The following is a 13,027-nucleotide window of genomic DNA, read 5'->3' as shown; positions in this document are numbered from 1 at the left end:
GTATCAGTTACTTCCTTTATGTAGTATTCTCTTGTTAACAAGTATCTTTATAAATGCCCAACTTACTACCTACGTAACTAATAGAAGTGACAAAGAATGTTTCTATTTCTTCTTTAAGAAATTTAGCCATGAAAAAATCTTTGGCAGGGTAATGACAGAAATAATCAATTCTTCAATGTGGCCTTGCCTTTGCAAACCTCGCAAAACTATAGCAAGAGCAAATATATGATAAGTGCACCTGTTCATTAACTCTGGAATGTGAGGGTCCATGATGAATAAGAATCTTCACAATTTCTACATCTCCTTTCCAGGCAGCCAGGTGAATGGGAAAATAACCTTTGTTGTCTGCTACATTTGTTGATGCCTCATACTGAAGTAGTTTGAGAACTATATCCCTGGAAGGGGGGAAAAAAAAAGAACAGAAAAGAAAATATACTAAACACACAGATTTCATTGAACAGGTAATTATGAAAGTATACTAGATGCTGGCTGGAAATTTAGAGTAAGAAATACAAAATTTGGTCGAAGAGTTAGCCTACTTAATATTTGGCTATTTTACTTACCTGGAAAACTACCACCACAACACATACACACACAGAACACTGAATAAACAATGAAAGCACTTAATGGAACTCATTTGGGCAGAACATACCTAATTTCATAATTGAATGAAGTAAAACATTTTTTAAAAATTCCTCTTCCTATTTTTTTAAAGGAGTTTCTCAGATAGTGCATACCTGAGATTTAGCATGAAGGAAAAGCAGAGGATAATCCAACTCTTTATACATACACACACACAAAGATCATACTACTAAGAGACATTAAGGTAATTTATACATCGTTCCTATAGAAAGTTGAAATAAGGATTGAAGAGACATATAAAATAGAAAGCAGACAGCACAGTAAAAAAAGGGGCTGAGGAGTTTAATAAATTTTCAGCCATGACACACAACATATTTTGAATATGTGCTATTCATACTTCTGCACTTCTTCGCCTCTCTGTTCAAACCTTAAGAAAATATTTCAAGGAAATTCATTCATTAGACAAGTTCCACCACTGATCCAGTATCAATTCATACTCAATATACCCTACTCATGTGCACTTTGTACTCAATCCCCCACCAAGTTTTCAAAGTAAAAATTATGAACTATAATACTCAACATCAAGAAGACATTAATTTATGGCACACATTATATTGAATTTTGTATCAACCAATCAAAAACATTTTAAAATCCTTTAAAAATGGAAGCATTTATGAAGCAAATTCTATTAACTCATTAAATGAAATCCCAGACAGATATACAAAGACATATATATATATATACGCATGTGTGTGTGTGTATAAACACAGTTACAAAAAATTCTAAAGTTCTTTCTCGTATATAACAAATCACTGGTACTTAGAACGAATGTAACACAAAGAGCTAAATTTAAATATTTCATGAAGCCAGATTTTAAATGTAAAGTAACAAGAAAAATTGGAGGAAGTCTGAATAGAAGTTAGAACTCTAATAGCTACCTCCCCATAAACACACAAAATAGATATGATACAAACACTACAATAAATCATAAAACATAATGAACGCCCAGAGTGTGATCTAAACTTGTAAAGAAGAGAATATGTCACCCCAAAATATACCTCCTTAACATGAGGATTATTTTCAGTTGATTACTTCTAAAAAAGAGTAGGTGTTGTTAAACCTCTGAAAACGAAATAGAAGTTACTTTTTTGTAAGAGGCATTTAAATCTATGAAGAAAACTCTATTTGTAGGGAGTCTCCCTCTTTGTACCAAAAAATGATAATGGACTCTAAATCTCTAGAAGCTTTTATCAAGGAAGAAGGCAGAAACTTAAATTTAAGTAACAACCCGTAACTTGTTTATTGTGCTTTTCCTAATAACCTCCCATAACTAGTACCCCTCAACAAACATCTATTTTATGTTTAGCAGGAAATGGTTTTTAATGTGGGAGTTAACTCAGTTTTTCTGGGTATCTCCCATGTGTACACAAAAGATATACATATTATTAAACTTCTTGTTTTTCTCCCATTAATCTACCTTTTTATTATGGGAGGAGTGGGGGTTCCTCAGCCAAGAACCTAGAAGGGAAAGGGAAAATTATTCTCTCTTCCCCACATATGAAACATTGGACTTAATAGATAAATACATGAAATCATGACGAAAGAACCAAGAATATGTTGTAGAAATATTTAGAAAGTTCCAAGGAGTCCTAAATTTTCTAATATGATTTTAGAGAAAATAAGAATAAAATCTCACTTTTATATTCTTCTTTTTTTTTTTAAGATTTTATTTATTTATTTGACAGAGAGAGATCACAAGTAGGCAGAGAGGCAAGCAGAGAGAGAAGTAGAAGCAGGCTCCCTGCTGAGCAGAGAGCCCGATGCGGAACTTGATCCCAGGACCCTGAGATCATGACCTGAGCCGAAGGCAGCGGCTTAACCCACTGAGCTACCCAGGCGCCCCTCACTTTTATATTCTTCTTAAGAGCCAGTATTGTTTAATAAAAACCTGAATTTAGAAGATTTGAATCTGAGTCCTTGCTAAACAAACTACCTAAGGATGTGACCCTAGAGAAATTACTTAGTCTTATCTTTCTTTTTCTTTTCTGTAGAGGATATTGTTATAAAAGTTAAGGCCTACTGCTCAAGACTGATAAAATCTTTAAATGAGATCACAAAAGAGAAACCACTCAATAAATACTAAAGCACTGTACAAAAATATTAATTCTTTTCCCAAGAAAAACAAAATCCTTTAAAAATAAAAATGCTTCCAAAATTTTGCAAAAACAAATCGAAAATAATGTTTCCAAAAGTTTGCAAAAACAAATCTGAAAATCAGAAGGACACTTAAAGTTTGTTGAGTTCATAAATTTCTCCTCATCTCCCTGCCAAGTGAAAGTTACCATATAGTGTCTTCTATTCTGAGAAGATTAATTACAATGTGGTAAGAAGGATTCAATACCAATGAATTTAAAAAGCAGTTAAAAATCAGAACATCTGCTTTAGAGTTCCAACTCTACTACTTACCCATTTGGTTACCTTGGGCAAATCAAATAGCCTCTGTCAGACTTTCAGATATTGTTAAGATAGAATTCAGAGGCTACAACTTCCTGCCAGTCTCAAAAGGGTTGGTGTGAATCAAATAAAAAAGAGGTATAACTGTAAAATTGTATACTAACCAACACTATTCTCAAGGCAAGCTGCAGCAATGTTTAACAATCCCAGTTTTTTTTTTTAATGAAACATTTCAACATTTAAATAAAAGTAAAATTGGAATAAAAAGATACTGTTTATTATCTGAATGTAAAAGTAGAATTTATACTATTCACAAAATAGCCTTCTCCAAATTCATTTATCAGAGAAAGATAACTTATATGAATAGTTTTTAACTTTATTCCTCAACGCCTAACTAGTTAAAAAAATAATCTGAAACTTCTAAAAGGGTAATGAGTAAAGTTTCATGGGTTACCAATCCTATTTTCTTTTACTTTCACGAAATCCATTCAGAGTTTAATTTGTCCTTTGGCTTAATTCTTGTTGACATTTTCTAATAATGTATGTGATATACATTAATTCTTTAATTATCAGGAAGATTGATGAAAGAGTGAAAAAATTAGCATACTGACATTTGTATTGTATCATATTACCACCACCTGATAGGTAAATCTGAAAAGAATAATTTGCATGCCTATGAAATTGCCTTTGGTGAATAATACAAATCCTAACCAAATACTATTATATTTACTTTTTTAAATGCTTTATTTATTTGAGAGAGGGAGTGAGATAAAGAGAGAGAGAAGTTGGGAGAAGGAGAAGCACACTCCTCACCAAGCAGGGAACCAGACTCAATCAATTCAAATCCCAGAACCCTGGGATCATGACCCAAGCTGAAAGCAGATGCTTTACCAAATGAGCCACCCAGGCACCCCTATATTAGGTGTTTTTTTTTTTTTACTCATTTTTACTAGTTTGTTTGTTTGTTTAAAGATTTATTTATTTATTTGAAAGAAAGAGAGCCAGTGAGAAGAGGCAGAGGGAGAGAAGTAGAGAAGCTGACTCCCCGCTGGGGAGGGAGTCCAGCACAGGGCTCCATCCCATGACTCCCTAAGATCACGATCTGAGCCAAAATCAAGAGTCAGATGCTTAACCAACTGAGTCTTTTGGGTGTCCCAAATTTGTTAATTTTTAATTTAAATTTATTTTTAAATTTTTATTTAAGCTGTACCTTTCATCCTATTCCCAGATACCAACGAATGAAATGGCATGGCTCAGATTTCTAATGTGAAAACATACTTAATAAATATAAAGTTATATTTCTGATTTAAAAATGTGCCTGTTAGGGGCACCTGGATGGCTCAGTGGGTTAAAGCCTCTGCCTTTGGCTCGGGTCATGATCTCAGGGTCCTGGCATGGAGTCCCACATCAGGCTCTCTGCTCGGTGGGGAGCGTGCTTCCCGCCTCTCTCTGCCTACTTGTGATTTCCCTCTCTCTGCCAGATAAATAAAATCTTTTTTTAAAAAAATGTGCCTGTTGGTCTTACTGAATCATAAATAAAATATTAATCAACCTTCATTTATACATCATGTGATGCATTAATGTATATCACAAGTAATAATGTATTAAACAGGCCCTTTTTCTCCATATTCATTAAGAATAAATTAAATTTCGGGGCGCCTGGGTAGCTCAGTGGGTTAAAGCCTCTGCCTTCGGCTCAGGTCATGATCTCAGGGTCCTGGGATCGAGCCCCGCATCGGGCTCTCTGCTCATTGGGGAGCCTGCTTCCTCCTTTCTCTCTGCCTGCCTCTCTGCCTATATGTGATCTCTGTCTGTCAAATAAATAAATAAAATCTTTAAAAAAAAAAAGAATAAATTAAATTTCAGGTACTATCAATAATATCTAAACTAGAATGGTATTTAACACTAGGATCCTACCCAAATCAGTATTATTTTCTTTTTTTATAATGATTTTATTTCTTTGAGAGAGAGAGAGTGAGTGAGAGAGAGATCATGAGCAGGGGGTAAGTGCAGAGGGGAAAAACAGACTCTCCACCTGATAAAAGATCCAATCCCAGGACCCCAGGATCATGACCCAAGTTGAAGACAGATGCTTAACTGACTGAGCCACTCAGGCATCCTATTGATTTTCATTTTTATTTAGGTTGTACCTCATATCTTTCAGAAGTATCAACCAATGAACATGTTGACTGTGCTTAGTTACGAGGCATGAAATATTGAGTTATATTGATGAACAATGCTCATAAAATGGCAAACAAGAGAATTAACATCTATATTTTGATCATAAAGTGGCATTCTTTCTTATATATAGCATTTCATAAATAAGAACTGCTCTAAAATCCTAAAATAAATGTGGTCAATGAGATCACAGAAAAAACAATTCCATTTCCCAGGAGTAAAACAAAATATCAAATTAAATTTAATAATAATACAATTTAAATCACTGTAACATTTTGCAGCTTAAGGCTAATATATAAGTTCAGGTAAAAATAGGAATTCTTAAAGTACTGATTTTTTTTTTAAGATTTTATTCATTTATTTGACAGAGATCACAAGTAGGCAGAGAGGCAGGCAGAGAGAGAGAGAGGGAAGCAGGCTCCCTGCCTAGCAGAGAGTCCGACGCGGGGCTCGATCCCAGGACCCTGAGATCATGACCCGAGCTGAAGGCTTAACTCACTGAGCCACCCAGGTGCCCCAAGTACTGATTTTTGCTACTATATTTAATTTTTTCATTTTCTGATAGCTATAAATATACTTATAATTCATATGAAATATCTTTTAAGGAGTTTCAGGATATGTTCTGAGCAAAATTAAGTTAACTGGGGAAGTTCAACATTCGAGTTTCTTTACCGCAGAGCAAATTTCCCTATAGTTAAATCATAACCAAAGACATTTATTTTGTTCCATCCTCCCTTGGTACTAGTCCAAAGAACTTGGAAATAAATGCAAATCATCTTCATATGGATATAGTATTTAACAAACTAATGAAATTCTCAATTAATTAAGGCCCTTTTGATTTCAGACTTTCTTGAAGATTTTACTTCTCTTTAACAGTAATAGAGTTGCAAATGTGTTTGACATGGTCAAAAAACCTGAAAACAACCCCCCCATTTTGTAATTGGAGCTCCTTTTTATATTGAATTCACTCTCCTAGATTGCCAGGGAGAGTGAATTAGAGCAGATTTTAACTATTTAATACCCTTATCCAGGAAAAAAGCAATCTGATCAAAGTTATTTCTCGGTTTACCGAACAGAAACTTTATGGATCAGACTTTATGGATCATAAATTTTTAGAGGAAGTTCTCTTCTTTCATTAGAAAACCTAAGAGGAAAAAAAAAAAGAAAAAAGAAAAGAAAACCTAAGAGAGAGTAAATCAAAAGTACACATATATTACTATCTGGTTTCTAGATATAACTTGAGATACAGTTTGGATTTCAGATAATGGAGTCTAGGATCCAAGCATTAAATGTTTAAAGAATGAAAAACAAGAACAGTAAATATTTAAACCCCACACATAACAAAGAATATACATATTTTGAGGATATAAATGGTAACAATTTAGTGCTGAGAGGTCTCAAAACAGCATCAAGAATCACAGTGTGCCCAATATAGTAGCTTAATGAGATGAACCCTAACAAGAAAAAAAGAAAAGAAACAATTTGCTAAGAGAACTGACATTGAATACACATGTTTAGTAAAAACTTAGAGTGAACAGTAAGATTATTATTAAAAAGAAAAGATTAGAAAAAGAAAAGAGGAAAGGAAAGGAGAGAGGAAGAGAAGAAGGGATAGAGAGAGCAAAGAAAAAGGGAAAGAGGGAGGAAGAAAGTGGGGGAAGGAGGGAGAGAGGGAAGAAGAAAGGCAGAAAGGCAGGCCAGCTGGCTGGCTAGTGTCTGTTCAGTAGAGAATTAAGACAGCCAAATTTGTAGCAGAAATACATGAAAGAGAAAAATGAATCCTTCATATTATAAAAAAGAAAAACGGGTTTCTTGCCTATCTACTGAAATAGCTTATAATCATTGTTAGTGGATTTTGTTCTACTAACCATGTTTTTTTTCTATCATTTGATGGTAATAATTTTCTAATCTGCAATTACAAATGACCCAGGAAATCACTAACAGAAGTACATTTTCTATTGTGTCCTGATTTGGCTAAGTGGAGATGAATTGTTCATTATGAAATAATATATTTCAGGTACAAAATGCTGCTCCACTTGTGGACTAACTAAACAAGAGCCTCCATAAAACATACAAAATAAAAGGATATAAAACAGGCATATAAACAGGATATAAAACAGTACGAAGGTTTAGATTTTATGTTGAGGGTAGGAGAAAAGCCTGTGTTCAGAGCAAAATAAGAAGCTACAGAACCCTGTAATATTACTGCTAGCTCTATGATTCCATGAACTTTAGCCTAGAAATCATTATGTTTTTGGAAACAATCTATAGCTGATGGCTACAACAACAATAGCAACAAACATGGAAATGATGTGTTTCAGTGCTGACTGCTAAGGGTTGCTTGGGAATAATACAAAATAATCAATTGTTCATTACCTTGCTAAGTGAGAACAGCAAAGGAAAGAAAAAAAATTCTTCTCTGTCTCTGAGATATACACTATAGACATTTTTTTCCTTCAAATATTTTTTCTTAAGTCAATATTAAAATTACCATTTTATGAGAACACACTAGTTGATAATGAGAGGCAGCCCAGAAATAGATATTAGAACAGAAAAAAGCCAGCAAGAGTTTAGGAAACTCATGTGCACACAGCCACAAAAGGAAGATAATGTAAAATAATAATGTAAAATAATAATATAAAAGCATGCACTTAGAACTATTACACATAAACTCTAAACACAGTTCGACCTTAATATCTAAGTGACCACTATGTCATTTATCCAGAATGGGCTTATTTTCCATCTATAATATGAGGGAAGGGAGGGGGCAGGATTGAATAAACTATCTCTAATTTTAAAAATCCATGGGTAATTTAAAGTAAAAAAAAAAAAAAAAAAAAATATATATATATATATATATATATATATATATATATATATATATATATATATATATGAGAGAGAGAACATAAGAGGGGAGGGGAGAGGGAGAGAAGCAGACTCCCCACTGAGTAGGGAGCCCAATATGGAACTTGGTCCTGGGACTCCAGGATCATGACCTGAACCAAACGCAGTTGCTCAACCAACTGAGCCACCCAGGGGTCCTAAAGTAAAGAGATATTACACTCTAAATGAAAATTCAAATTTCAGAATTGTAGCATCATAGTACATAACTTAACCACAAATACTAAAACAGTATATAATAAAATATTATAATTGAAAGGAACAATGGATAATATCCGGCCGATGTATTCATTATACTGAACTGAGCCCTACATGGGTTAATTAAATGGCTCAAGATATATAACTCAAGATATATAAATGGCAGAGATAGGAAGATGGGATTAGAATTCTCCTGCTTTTTTCCAATGCCTATAGAATGACACTGGGTAAAATCTTTCCAGAAAGTGTTAAAAAGATGGAATCTTCATATAAAAACAAAGCAGAGATATATAATTCTCAGAGAATATCTGCAATTAAAGAGATCTTGAAAGATATCTAAGATATCTAGTCAAATCCCCCTCTCTTTATGATCTTAATGATTGCTAATCAACTTGCTTAAATTATCTTTACTTTGTATAATGCTAATAGAAATGAAGAATTTTGCAGTGGGGCATAGGGAAACATATCTCAATAGTTAGAATTTGACAGGCCATCATGTATACAACATTTACTAAACACTGAAAACCACAGATGGATATGAATGCTAATCCGTTTTGGGACATTATTTTGAGAAGTACTTATAATGACAAGCTAAGATAGAACAAGGAGAGTAGTACAGCTCTGAGCTCAGGCTCAATCTTCTGTCCAATACATCTGATAGTACATCTTTCCAATTTTCCCAACTGGAATTCCCCTAATACACAATTAAGATGACCAAAGAAGCCATCAGCATTGTATTTATTGGGCTGATTTAATCTGCCTTCATTCCTGATGACCCAAGGAAAAGGAAGAGTAAATAGTAATTCCTTTAAAATATTCAGATGGTAGGGATCTCTACACATTTTGCACTCTACAGAAGTACAGCAATATATTTTGAAAAAGACCCAGCAAAATAAAAGATTCCAAGTTAGATGTATAAGATAATATAATATAGAATAGGGAGTGGATAAAAAGAAATGTTGTTTGGGAATTCTAATATTAAGAATCCAAATGATAAAACATTATGTTTATGATTATATGTATAATTATATATGGGTAGATAGTTAAAGATATATCTCCATATCCAAACAGAATGATAATGCTAAGTTGATGCAGTAAGTTTAAAAATAAAAAATGTTATGGTGATAAATGATAAAAAGGGTGTTACTTTTGTGAGAACTTTAAGGCCATAAAATGTAATCAGGTGTGACCTGATCATATTATGTCTCAATTCACAAAATAAAGGAATAGTTAGGTGGGAAAACAAAAGGTAACTAGCACTTTTTTGTGTGCCTAACATTTTTAAGGCAGTAATTACCACATCTAAAAAAAACTCTAGTAAAATGGGGGTGCATGGGTGGCTTAGTCAGTTAAGCATCCAACTTTTGGTTTTGGCTCAGATCATGGCTCATGGGTCATGGGACTGAGCCCTAAGTCAGGGTCTACACTCAGTGAGAAGTCTGCTTGAAGATTCTCTTCCTTCCCCCTGGCATGTGCATGCACACACACACACACACACTCTCTCTCTCTCTCTCTCTCTCTCTCTCTCTCTCTCATTAAAATAAATCTTTAAAAAACTCAAGTAAAAGTAAAATGAAATGTTCCAAGTCTGGGAAGAATAATACTTTGGATCTTTAGAGCAAAGGAAAAACAGAAAGGAAAAGGAGACATGAGAAGAGTCCCTTTCCTTCTAATGGAGGAGGACAGAATATATGAATCACTCAGACTCCGCATATTTTGTCAGTAAACCTCCTCACATTTTGTCACCCAGGTAAAACACTAGAAAAGAAATGATGGCTATGTTTACACATTCTTTCACTGTCCATACTATAGGCTATCACACTATTGAAACATAATTCCATAGGTTAAAGAAATTTAAAACCAGAAAGACTATCTTGAATGACAAAGGAAAAGCATGTTACCTAAATTTGAAGGATTTTGAAGTGGCTCATATTCAAAATAAGAACCTATTAAGATTTTACTTTTGGTGAATACTCCCCATGTTAGATAAAAATACAAAAAAGGTAGGGTGGTGTTACTAATTGGTTCTATCTCATTACCCCCTGAAAGCTACACATAACTAACACATCCTGTCACTTCTTTCATTCTCCTTGCATGTTATTTGACTATTTTAGAATAATTCTCTTGGCTTATACTCTGCACATAACAATCCACAGCAACATTCCTACCAAGTTTAAATGGTCAGTGTTGCCACCTAGTGCCTCTCCAAATTCACCTAGGCCCAGGAGACTCCTGGCAGCATGAGAGAGCTATCATCAACATAATTAATTAACTTCATCACATGTAACTAAATACATCATGTTTCTAGTCCAAATAAGTAGCACTTACTTATGTCCATTTAAGGCTGCATGGTGTAAAGCAGTGTAACCCGAACTGTCTGTGCAGTTCACATTGGGGCCTCGCCAGATGCTGCAAATAAAGCACAAGCGCAGAGTTAACAGTTAAGCAGAATCATGCTTTGAAAAACAAAAAGAAGCCTCATAGTCCCATAGCCAGCAGCATGTTGCATAAGAAAATTCTAGTCATGTAGAAAATGAATGCCATCTTTAATGCATTCTCCTTGGAACAATAACTCCATTTATTTGATTTAAGGAAATTATTAGGGAATATAACCACCTTCAGAAATTATTAGTGAATGTAGGATTACTGTCATGTATTAAAAACCTGAATCCAAAAATTCCCTATTACTTTATATAAATACTTAAATATTGGAAGAAATTAACACTCAGCTACTATATTCTATACCAAAGAATAAAGATTTATGACACCTCCTCCATTTTAACACAATCCTTCTGAGATGTCAGAGATTTATATAAGTTAAAAGATATTTCTGCATTATGGGAAGAATACAAACTCTTCTGGTAGTTCAAATACTACCAAGAAAATCAGTATTTCATACTTGAAACTATAATTGAAGATCTGGACTGTTGTAAGCCACAAGAAGATTATAATAGTTTTGAAAATACATTTTACAACATATTTTGAAGACAATATAACTACACAAAATAGTCTATTTTATCCTTAATCACTACTATCACAGAAACTATGTTTAGCTTTTGAAAACCTAAGGCACTAAAAGCCACTTTTCAAAAACTAGATCAAAAAAATCATTTTATCTGGCACTCTTGACAATATTAAACTCATAAAAACTAAAATTTAGAGATCTCCAGGGAAGACGGTAGAAGAGGACCCTAAATTCACCTCCTCTCACAGATACTAGATAACTCTCACATCAGTGCAAATAATCTAGAAAACAATCCAAAGATTGACAGAACAAACTCCACACCTAAATGTCAAGGAGAGACAACACTGAAGAGATTAGGAAGGGCAGAGATGCAGTGGGGAGCTAAAAAACTCCCTGGGTCTGGCTGCCAGAAGAAGGGAGCCATAGGCACATAGAGGGTTGAAAAACAGACCATCACACTGGAAAGCCTACACAAAGAATCTCCTCAGCATCTAGCTTTGAAAATCAAAGGAACCACATTTTGTGAGTTCTTACAACCAATAGGACTTGAAGCCTAGAACTTTAAAATCAGAAGCTGGGCTCTGGGAGACCCCAAAGGGTGAAAGGAAACTGAGTTTCTGCTGTTAAAGAAATAGCACAGCAAACAGTCCTCAGAGATATAGCTTAGAAGCAGCAGTTAGAAAAACACATGGGGTGCATGGAAGGGAGTTAATTAGTAATCTCAGAATTCCTGAGGGACTTTTCCAGGAACGAAAGAGGCAGGTGCCATTTCATTCCCATGTTCCCCCAGAATAATCACACAGTCACCTGTGGGAACCAGCAGAGTGCAGGCACTCACTATTTAACAGGTTTACACCACATCCTGTGTTTCCTGACCTCCCATGGAGGATACTGGTATTGTTAAAACTGCAACCCCCACCTGCACACACTGTAGCTCTGCCATGGTTACATGTCCCCTGTGGGGAAGGACAGGTGCCACTTTATTAAAAGTACATGCCCTGCCCACTATTTTCAAGAACAATAGACTATCTGATTTTCCTAACACAGAGAAACAGACAGAAAGGTTAAATGAGGAGGCAAAGGAATATGTCCAAAATGAAGAAAGACAAAATCATAGCAAGAGACATAAGCAGAATGTATATAATATCCTAAAAAGAAAATTTAAAGTAGTGATCATAAAGATAATCACTGGACTTGAGAAGAGTAAAAGACATTAGTGAGACCCTCAACACAGAGCTAAAACAAATCAATCAGAGATGGAGAAAACAATAATTGAAATTGAAAATACAACTCAGTAAAATAAATAGCAGACTAGAGGATGCAGAGGAATGAATTAGCAACCTGAAAGACAAATTAATGGAAAGTAATCAAGCTGAGGGGGGGGAGGGGCTATGGAAAATGAGAGTAGACTTAGGGAACTCAGGGACCCCCATAAGCATAATAACATTTGCATTATGGGGATTCCAGGAAAGAGAAAGAAAGCAGAAAGTGTATCTAAAAAAATAATAGCTGAAAAATTCCCTGATCTGGGCAAAGCAACAGATAATCAGATCCAGGAGGCACAGAATTCCCCAACAAAATCAACCCAAAGGGGTCCACACCAAGACATATGCTAATTAAAAGGGCAAAAATCAGTTATAAAGAAAAAATTTTAAAAGCAGTAAGAGAAAAGAAGACAGTTACATAAGGGAAACCCCATAAGGCTATCAGCAGATTTTTGAGGCCCGAAGGGAATAACATAATATA

The 13,027-nt window shown here is 34.6% G+C and overlaps 1 protein-coding gene across 15 annotated transcripts in view; it reads right to left on the bottom strand.

Annotated features, from left to right (window-relative positions):
- The window catches only part of ANKS1B (ankyrin repeat and sterile alpha motif domain containing 1B), a 1,113,310-nt gene that overhangs the window by 977,515 nt on the left and 122,768 nt on the right, over positions 1–13,027 (bottom strand). For all 15 annotated transcript variants that reach the window (XM_082739199.1, XM_082739197.1, XM_082739179.1 and 12 more), the window contains exons 2-3: positions 10,645–10,725; positions 239–395 (exon numbers count right to left, since the gene is read on the bottom strand). In XM_082739199.1, coding sequence (XP_082595325.1) covers positions 239–395; positions 10,645–10,725 — 238 coding nt within the window. The remainder of the gene's footprint in view (positions 1–238; positions 396–10,644; positions 10,726–13,027) is intronic.

This window comes from Mustela nivalis, assembly GCF_964662115.1.
Source record: "Mustela nivalis genome assembly, chromosome: 7".
Taxonomy (NCBI): Eukaryota; Metazoa; Chordata; class Mammalia; order Carnivora; family Mustelidae; genus Mustela; species Mustela nivalis.
This window is presented reverse-complemented; position numbering and strand designations above follow the sequence as displayed.